This window comes from Cyphomyrmex costatus, unplaced genomic scaffold (genome assembly GCF_001594065.2).
Source record: "Cyphomyrmex costatus isolate MS0001 unplaced genomic scaffold, Ccosl1.0 scaffold270, whole genome shotgun sequence".
Taxonomy (NCBI): Eukaryota; Metazoa; Arthropoda; class Insecta; order Hymenoptera; family Formicidae; genus Cyphomyrmex; species Cyphomyrmex costatus.
In genome coordinates this window covers 393461-404395 of record NW_017276800.1, presented here as the reverse complement: position 1 = coordinate 404395, position 10935 = coordinate 393461, and the positions used below count along the sequence as shown (strand labels likewise).

The window sequence follows — 10935 nt, the reverse complement described above, 5'->3', positions numbered from 1 at the left end:
GACGCGACAGTGAGATGGCATCTCTCTTTTACGAGAAGCATTGCCCGCTAGTAGCCACATAATGACGATGGACACGCGACACCATAAGACTTATCCATTATTCATCACATCCAAAATCATTCTTCATAAATATATATAATTTTATCTTGCCAGCCGAAGGAGCTTACCGGGAACTCACCTTTCTGATTCGATAAACAACCGATTACCGATACGATGATTATTAGCGACATTTAAATACCTTTTTGTCTCAGAAAAAAGATCAATTTACAAATAGAGTACTTTGCGAATAGTTTTGTATCTTCAAGTTTAACCCAGTTATCGGTACATTTTGCAAATTCTTTCAAACCTTCACGGAGTGATAAGATTTTAATATTAAAAATATTATTAATAAAATAATTTGAGATTATTATTTGCATAAATGTCGCTCTATATATAGTATTTTTATACATAATATTTACTGGAAAAATTTGGAAACCTAGAATTTTGTCAGTACTAGGGAATTGGAATTTTATAGGTTACGCAGTACTATAATTGTAGAAAATAATAGATTACAGTCTCGTAGAATTTCTGTTATTAATTTATTATATAATTTATTTGCGTTGCTTGTATTCCATTTTAGAGAATTAGATTTAAAATTTCTCTATTTTTTTACCTTGATCTTGAACACCTATAGAAAATTAGGGAATATTTTTACAAGATTTTGGTAGATACCATATACCTAATTTTGTTTATAGAAACAAACGCGATTTTGATTATTCTTACAATTCTCATTGCATTTATCGATTTGCTACTCTTGCGCAATACTAATGAAATTGATATTCCCTCCGGCGTTGCAACAGCGATACGATTCATTAGACGGTACCCCAGGGCGCAACTCTTGACGAGCAATCTCGCGAAATTCATATCACGAGCAGCGGTCGAAGAGCAGGCTTAGGCCACGCGTTTCTCATTTCGATCGCGAGAGGTGAGAATACACAACCGTTCGCGGCGTTACCGACTTCGCGATGCCGTTCGTGATGAAACCGATTGTAAGACTTATATACGGACGTACGCTCGCTCGTGTTCAGCCGGACCCAGCATCCTGGCACGGGGGGCACAAGTGTACATCGTCGTGTAATGCCTCATAGAAAGGCAAGAGAGAGCAAAGGGCCCCTCAAGATGTTCGCGCGGCGCGCACACACAGTCACGACGTTGTCCGATGCACACGCACGTGCGCACATGCGAGGTGGATTTGCGATAGAGTGAGAGAGAGAGAGAGAAAGAGAGAACGTGTGTAAGGTCGTGATGCGCGATGCTGGAGGAGAAAAAGAGAGAGGACCCCGTGAGGATACGAGGCAGAGCAGCGCGCGGGGTACACGTAAAGGGGTCCTTCGTGCTCCCGGAGGTGGAATGACTTAGGAAGGGGGCTACACAGAAGGGGGGACAAGCCGCGATGGATAGGGGGGAGGCCCGCAGGCCGGCCTGCGGCTCCAACTTCAGTATCCCCGGAGCGACCGAGTCGTGTATCCCGCGAACGTCACTGCGTTTCCGCGCTCCAGCGTGCACAAGATACAGTGATAGGAACGGTACACACACACACACACACACACACACACACACACACACACGTGTACGTACACATACATTCTTATGCACGCCGGCTACTAAGCGGCGTACGTGCGTGTTTACACACATACGCACGCACACACGCTAGTACGTACGCTGGACACGTGCACACACCTGTTCAACGCGCGTTTCCGCGGCGGCGCCGACGCCGGACGGTCGATTTCGCGGGCTCTCGCGGTGTGTCACGCGTGTTGTACGTAAGCAGTGTCACACATCTCGTCCTCCCGACATAGTGCTTAGATACATATCTCTTTCCTTTTCCAAGGATCTCGGGGAAGTCTCTTCATCAGAGGTCAGGACCGCAGGATTCTAAACCTAATAAACCTAAGTATATCGGTGCAGTACAACGAGCATTTTACAAAGATAAACAAATTCAGTGTGAACGATTTCCACGAGATTTCCTCCTCCTTCGTCGGGAATTTTAATTGACGCATAGAATGTGATTGGAATTACCTGATAGACCGAATTGTTTCATGTACACTATTGCAGTAGCATGTCAACGGATTGAAGAATCATTCACTGAAATCAAATTTATCTTTTAATTATATTTCTGAGAAGAAAAAGTACACGTGCGACGCGGGCTAACTCTACCAACATCCCAGATCGATTTTGAACTGTCGTATTGCCCGTACATGTAGAACACGTGTTGAACGACACGATTTGTGCATCGAAAAAAAATAGATGTCGAAGCAGCATTTGTGATCATCAGGTTTATAAGCTTTTTCCTATCTCCGATGAATTTGACGTTAATCACGTAATTAGTTTTGCACACAAACGAATCAAGTGATAAAGCGAAAAAAAAGAGGCGCGAGAGAAGAGTAACCTCTCATGATTGGAGTATTCTCCGGAGCGAGAGGTATGCGAAGAAGTTTACGCGAATCTCATCAAAGTCTTTCTTCAACGTCGTTCATGTACGAAAATGAGGATTCGAGAATCTTTATGAACGAGAAATAGTGAAGAAAAACGCATGCGAGTCTTCCGCATTCACCGAGTGTTCACGAGTGTTTAGTGCTCAGCGAAAAAGAAAAAGGATCCGTCCCTCCACGCGGAGGACATCAGTGGATATTCGGTGTTGGTGCGCGGACCGGAAAAATCTGCGTAGTGCAGTGTGCCAATAATAGAGATCAATAATATTCGGTGAGAGTGGTGAGAGAAAAAGAGCGAAGGATACACACGAACGGTGTAGTACGAGAGGACAGCGGAGGATCCACTAAAAGCGCAGAGGAGTGCTCGAAGAAGCGGCTGAGGAAAAGCAGCAGGGGATATCGATGATATGCGGTAGTCGAGGGATTCCTCAGGGAGAGACATGAGGGCGGCCACCACCTACGTCCTGTTCCTTGCCCACCTCATACAGGTATGCACATGTTGCTTTACACCTTCCTCCGATTTGCGAGGATACTCTCTCTCTCTCTCTCTCTCTCTCGCTTCTCTTCACGTTTCGAAACGAGTGAAAAGAGTCATTTGAAATGTCAAGTAATAATAGCGATATCGTCACCCTCGGGGTATAATTCGTGCAAATACAAACTAGTCAGAGAAAAGGTGAATAGAATAAATTTTGCGTGGGATGTTAAATAAGCTGGATAAGCGTTACTTTCTGTGGTAGGTCTAATTCCAAAAATTGTAATTTGTCAAGTTGAGAGAGAGAGAGAGATGTGCAGTAAATTACAATTATAAATCTGCAAACCTACACTCGCGATTGCGTTATCAGCTACGATATGAAAACTTAATAGAATAAATTTTACTTTTAAAGAGAGAGGCGTGATTTATAACGCAGATGTTAAAATAACTGAAACCTCCAAGTGTTACATCCAATCTAGTAATGCAAACTCCTTAGCCACTGCAACATCTTTCCCTGCAGGCATTTGAGCCGGCATTTAAGAGCCGTAAAAAGCATAGCAGAGCGAGACGATTCCAGTGTTTATACTTATAATCAGGGGCATAATCAGTGCGAACGTGCACGTTTTAGTTTGTGCGAACGACTGTTTTCGCGATCGTTAAGACATGATTAGATTGCGTTAACGTTGTACATTTGCTCGATCGCCAGTAGTAAATCTTTACGCAGTCGAGTGAAAAGTATCCCCTTCTTTTACTTTGCTCGGCGACAAGTGAGATCGGGAGAAAAAAAGTTAATGCGGTGGTACAACGGGCATTCGAACGGATGATGCAAGCATACAGAACGCAGTATTCATACAAACCCTCAGGCGTACATTCGCAAAAATAAACAGTTGTGACAAGCCATTACGATATACATTTATGTATGATTGAATCCAGGTCTTTTTCTTTACATGTCTATATCAAATCGGTTGTTGTGTTCATAAACTATTATCTTATATTATAAATTAAGTTTAAAAATTAAATTGTTTATCATTTGCTAATTATAGGCGCACAATATGCTTTTATACAGCAAAAATCACTTAACAATCTTAACATTAAAAGTATTAAACGTTCGTTATATTAATATTTCTAATAAAAAATATTATATATCTTGCGTGTAAAAGATTCTGAAACTTTTTGGTTTTTTAATAATTGTATTATTTATACTGATAAAATATTTTGTTTCTTATTATTTTCTTTTTATAGTAATTTATTCGCCTGGTCCTATTAATGAGTAAGAAACGTTGGTACTTTCAGTGTTAACATATCTTGCGCAAAATGTAAGAAATCGAGTATAATTGAATAGCATGAATATCAATAATAACTTGAAATATTTATACGCTTGTACATACTTTTGCTATTATTGGTTTGTAATAATGTAATAGAAAATACTTGTACTTGATTCACGAGTATCGTCTCGTTATCAACATGATTTATACAAGATCTATACTACCACCGCATATCGGAAGTTAATTTGCAAGATAGTGCGGCGAGATTTCCATACCAGTCCCTGTGACCATTATAGATCATTGCGATCTCAGCGCATAGCGTTGACTCCTTTCAAATGCTCATAGTTTACCGCTTGTTGCATCACCGCACAAGTGCTATCATGCGTGATGCAGCATCTGCGACGCGAGGCCGTTCTCACGTACGTGTTTTGATCTCACCAATCTTCCGCCTTGGGGGAACGATCAATGATATATGATAAAATTTTAATCGGACAAAAGTAATAAAGAAAGCTAGCTTTTATTATTAATCTTTGTAGCTATTTTAATCTCAAAGAAGTCAAATACCGTCAAATTTTAATTATCATAGATTAAAAGAGAGAGATGGATAAAAAGAATTTTTCGTATTTATTTTTCATTAGTATACATACAGTTTAAAAATATATGCACAAAAAAATAATTTATATTACAGTTTAACACAATGATAGAATTGTTATTTCTGATATTAAAAATGGAATAATAAAGCATTCCATAAATCAACAAATTATAAGAAACAAACACTTAATACCCTTCATTTTCTCATATTCTTATTGCTTCTAATGCATACTTTTTATTGCTTTCACATGTATATAACAAAGTCAGCTTTTACCTGATATACTCGCTCATACGATTACATAATTTAATTGATAGCTAAATTATACGTTGATATATCATAACCATATAGACATTTAAATATACATTTCGAAACCAAATTATTACAATTAATTATTTATAAAGATTATTGCATTTATCAAAGTCATTTTAATTTCAATGTCTACGTGTAAAAAACGATTTTATGTATTTAAATCATTAAAGTGAGCAAATTACTGTAAAGTGGAGCGATTAGATAAATAAAAGTGAGAGAGACGATGATTCATTCTCTGGATACAGTTTATTATAATTTACTTAGATATCAATGCGATAAGAGACTCCATTTTTTTACAATCTTATAAAAGTTACATCTAATTTATATGTATGTTTTTACAAATTAATATATTCTCACGTTCGGTGTGAAAAGTAACTAAAAAATAAGTCCATCAAGAAAAAGCAGCTTTTTACACTTGATAGAATTAGTAAGAAAAACTACGATTATTCCGTACAAGGACTGTTTGAAAATGCGATAGAGTTTCACATCACGGGAAAAAGATTTCCTCTCTGTTTCATCGGATATCAATGATAGGAATTTACTTTTAATCAATCGACATCTCTTTACGTTAGCCTCGTAATCGTTGGCTGTTTTTGTGTATCACTGTGCGTAACATATCGCTGGATAACTACTATTTTAATGCGCCTCTCTTGTGAATTGTACAAGGATAGAAGGATGGCATTATACATCCTTTTCCTTATTCTTAGCCAAGAGAGATTACGCATTTACGACGTAAGTATAGCTTTTTTTGCGGATGTTGCCCCGTCACTCGCATTTATAATTTTCTTATTGCGTCTCTCCTCCCTATTGTGCACTCTCCCAGATAGCTTCGTCCAGAAACGACAATGTCACGCAGTTTTCATTCGTACTGCAAACTTACTTATTCCATCGAATAGAGGACTAGACGTAATTACACACACGTACACATAAAAAAAATCTCTCTTGGTTGAAAACAAGGTAAAGGATGTAACGCCGCTCTTAATACATATAATATTTTTTTAATTAGCAATCATGGCTCTTTAAGCTTAACTTTCTACATTTATATATATTACATGTCTCCTATATATAGTTTAAGCTTCTTACAAGTTTGCCATATATTGCACTGAAAATGTATAGTGACGCGTTATAATTAATATCAGGTTTTGCCGTATACATTGCCATGAGTTTTCTTTTTACATAAATTACAACATAATTTGTTCGGTCATGTTGTGCAGCGCCGGTACACGCATAGTATTTTTATTATTGTTTACAAGCACACCTGTGAACATGTATCAATTTATTAGAGACTATTGATGTTGCCCGTAAAACTGAAGTAACAATACGGTATAATAGGAAATTCTGTATACTAATTTACAAAATATATGTATTTTTTTCAAGAGACAGCGCGGGCCAAAATAAAAATGATTATAACTTGTTTCTCTCATAGGTATATCCCGTCGTTTTGCCGTGGTATCTTGGGAAAGAGCCGCAATCATGAGCGAAAATGATTAAATTATAAATATCAAATGTAAATTACCGGGTTAAAGTATGATGCGTGTGTTCGCCAGCGAGGAGGCAAGCAAATCCACGCTTCCGTAACGATCGACAATTTCGGTCGAACCCGACGAATAATGGGAGCTTAGGAGCCGCGTTGCTTCGCTCCGACCTGGAGTTATCGGGGGTCACCTCCACTCTTAGCCCTCTCTCTTGTAAACGACTTTCGAAGAACGGGCCGCGCAGTAGAGAAGAGGGTTCCTTCGTTTTCTGTCCGTTGTTCCCTCGATGATTTCGACCTAGTGCAATTAAGCCGCCGCCGTTGCTGCTGTTGCTGCCGCGTTGTGTGCGCTGCTGTCTTTCAATTACAGTCCGAGCGGAATTACCGTTATAACGCGATGCTGAAAAAAGTTCTCCGAAAGTGGTCCGAAGAAACGCATATTCCACGTCCGCGTGTGTGTCTCTTCGACTATGCCGTTCCACGTGTTGTGTTTTAAAAGAAATGTTGGACTAGGGAAAATTTTTATTATATAAAGATATCTCTTTTAACTAAAAAAACTTGATCAATTACTCAAAGTGTTGAAGTAGTTTGCTAAAGATACATTAATTTAAGGGAACACATTAGCTATTTTGTTTATGAATTTTACCACACGGCACACACTATGTGATAAGTTAGTCGTGAAAAAAGTCTAGAGAGAAAAATATATATGAACCTGAGAAAGGGAACTTAAGGCTTCACACGGTTGCGTTGTAATTTGCAAAGCGATTACTTCCGCGCAATTTCTTACGCGATTCTCTAGACTTTCCACGTGCGCAGCTGACGCTTCCTCCGACCGCGGCGATCGATGAGCCTACGATTGAGATCAACCCGGAAGTAAGCGCATGATTTTTTTAAACGTATATGATGAAACGATTATGATACATACTTTCAGATCGTTCTCGAAACATATGGCGTATGAGAAATTATTGTTTTTGTAAATAGCTGTATCTTTTGGATGCTACTGTAACTAATTAACCAATTTTTTCCCAATCGGAAAGTGAAATATCTTGCTGTGATAGAAATGCTTTCTCTATATTTTACATTACATGTTTCTTTAGCCTTTAGAATTCTCTACAGATGAAATATTTTATTTTTATTTGACGCGGCGCGCAATCACGGTTAATCGAGTGCGATCGACTTCGGCCGTCTGCAGATTAAAGACGATTTCACGGGAAGCCGCGGCCTTGCGGATCGGAAGGTGTTGATGCGGCCTGACTAACGAATATTGAACCACCGGACTAGCAGATCGGCTATCTCATCGTGATTTTCCGCGGCGGAGATTCCGCGACGACGCGGACGATCGCACAGTAGAGAAAGAGAGACGCCAGGCTATTAAGCTTGAAATTGCATGAGGCCTCCGACAATTATCGTGAACTCCCGTTATGGATTCCCGGTGCTGAGATCGATCCGCATTCGTCTGCATATGTGCAGTGAGACGCGGGAGATGCAGCGGGATGCACCTGGGATTCGTCTCGGTCCGACTTTTATTGGCCGCTGCCGCGATGAATTATCATCGCGTCTCCCATTGCCGCAGCTTAATTATCCGCTGAATATACCATGGACTATCAACTCTCGTTTAATATAAGAAACAGACGATTCATGTAGTTGCACTGTTCGTGATTTCGATTCCGACTATCTATTAAATAAATTTTTTCTATTCTATCTCTAAACCACTAGTTCTACAGCTATTTCTCTCTCTAGATATATTCTACATCATATTATTATACCTATTCCGACGATTCAACCGCACTTACACTTACATATATGCTTCAACTGACTTGACGATTACATTATTATTGCTTGGCGCACGCGAATACGCATTACATAATTGTGTTATTACTCTCACTGATTTTATTGAATTATAATAATTTTGATCGCTAATTCGCAAAGTAGCTAACTCGTTGCAGCTACTTGTGAAAACGAATACTTCTCTTCACGATTCATTATGTAACGTGACATTACGATAGTTGGAAAAACAAATTTTCGTACTATTATAACAAAGAATGAGATAATTAGTGCAACGGTAGAAGATAATTAATAGCTTTTAGCAACATCTTTAACTTTCCTCTTTTGTAATTTTTTAAATAATATTTTCCATCGATATATCTTTGAAAATTTGCCATGGAACTGATATTGCTGATTTTATCGATCACTGATGGTACTCTGTCGTAATTTTCTCTCAGATAGTTCTTACAATCGTTTAGACAAAGTTGTAGGCTCGACAAGAAAATTTCATTCTACGTGAGCGAAGTATAATTAATCGAGCGTGATTGATTAACTATAGTCCCCCGATTGACTCACGGAATCTCGAACACGATTATTTCGAGCACAATCGCTTCGATCGCCCGCCTTAGATCCGGCGCGCCTCGTTCGAGGCGCCCCGAGTTTAGAAGACCTGAAAGCGGTCCACTAAGATCGTAATTACACGCTCGCGCGATTACGGCTCTCTTCACACTACGCTAACGTTATTGCGCTGACGATATTTCGAGGCGCGGCTAATTAACGTAAGCTCGTTAAATTCGATCTTTCGCGCGGTCTTAATTAAAATCTGCGGTTACGCATTCGCCGCGGCATAGACCGATGGCTCGAGTTCTTCCGCGTGACAGACGCAAGATAAAGTCGAGCAAGACGTATATATACATCCTACGCTACTTGCGTTTCTTGTTCAACGACGACGACGACGACGGCGACGATCTGTTAAGTCTCTGCATCTGTACCTACTTCCGCTTTCATCCTGAGAACCAAGAATATTCTCGCGCATCTCTCACCTCGATCCATTTTCTTCTCTTTTCTTTTGTATCTCTAATACCATTCCATTCCGCGTCCAATCGGCGTGGCCAATTATCGACGTCAGGAAGAGGACGAGCAAGAATGCTCCTCGAAAGTGAAAACTTTGGTTAACTAGGAGGATCGTACAATTGACAATATCCAATGTTCTTCAACTTACACCATGTATAACGGTGAAAAAAAATAAAAAAGATTAGTAATAGCGAAAAAAATAAAGAAGAAAATCAAATACAAAATATTAACTCGGATCCAGTAAGATTTGAAGAAATGAGAAGCAAAGAGCGGAAGGACGGAAATAACGCGGAACGCGATGATGACCGGGGTGTAAATAGAAAATCCTTCAGGGCAGAAGAAGCGCCTTCTGCGCGGACGAAAGCCGCCGGGTGAAAACGTGTGATGGTCGAGGCGGAGTCCAAGGAAAAAGCCGAGGCGGAGAGAACGAAGGGCAGAGATGAAAACAGAGAGAGAGAGAGGGAGAGCGCGGACACCCAGCAGCCGAAGCGGGGCCGGGTTAAAGCGAAGCGTTTAGCCGGCGGTCACGCGAATCCCCTATAAAAATCAGCCCCGAGGCGAAGAAGAGGCAAGCAGCCTCGGCGAATGCTCGGCAGATAGACAGATAATGCGGTCCGGTGGCGTTGCCCCGCGTGGCGTGGCGTGGCATGGCATGGCGTGGCGCTGAGGCCCCGTCCTGGCCGACATGGTACCCCATGGACCGCGGCGGCGCGGCGCACAGGTGCGTGCCTGCGAGTCCTTTTTCCCGTCGGTTCGCCGGTAGTAAGGGGCAACATCAGGCGAAGAAGCGGAGGCTGCCTACACGGCGAGCTTTTACGAGTTCGTGGAAATAAGCCGCGGCGGATGCTCCTCACGAGCATTTCGAAATGCGCCGAACGTAAGTAATGTGATACAGCATGGCAGTAGCGCACGATGGGAATCACCGAAGCAGCACGTGACGATATGAATATTTAATTTAATTTCTATTGTATAAGTATACGTGCATTGCATAGAAACTAAATCGTTGCGATAGAGATGACAAAAAGAGAGTCATATTCCTGATGGTCGACTCGACACGATTACTGCGGGGCGATTATCTTTTTTCAAATACTATAGGTATGATTTCCTTTGATCGAATTTTCTTGGTCGATCTTGTCTCCGTTATTCGATCGAAAATAGTACCTAATGGGTAAGAAGATCGAGCGCGAGAAAGAGTTCGTCAATGCGGGAACTTTGCGAATACCGGCTTCGAGAAGAAAGACACGTTTTTTTTTCGCAGATGCTTCTGTGCTTCATTGGCCTCCTCCAGTTTTTTTGTCCTGTGCTGCCGACGACAGTCATGGACAAAGAGTGATGATTCGTCGACAGGTGTAACTGGTGAAACTTGGACGCAGTCCATTAACAGTACTCCATTTCACGTCGCGTTCTTCAAAGTGTCTCGCGTCGATGTTACAGATAGACTTACAGAGATATGTATTTTAATACCCCTTCACCTTTCGCGAATATATAGCTTCAACACGATTATCTTTGCATGC

At 40.7% G+C, this 10935-nt stretch overlaps 1 protein-coding gene across 1 annotated transcript in view; it reads left to right on the top strand.

Annotated features, from left to right (window-relative positions):
• The first annotated feature begins 2911 nt into the window (after nucleotides 1-2911).
• The window catches only part of Ser (protein serrate), a 36197-nt gene continuing 28173 nt past the window's right edge, over nucleotides 2912-10935 (top strand). The window contains exon 1 of the mRNA XM_018540818.1: nucleotides 2912-2959. Coding sequence (XP_018396320.1) covers nucleotides 2912-2959 — 48 coding nt within the window. The remainder of the gene's footprint in view (nucleotides 2960-10935) is intronic.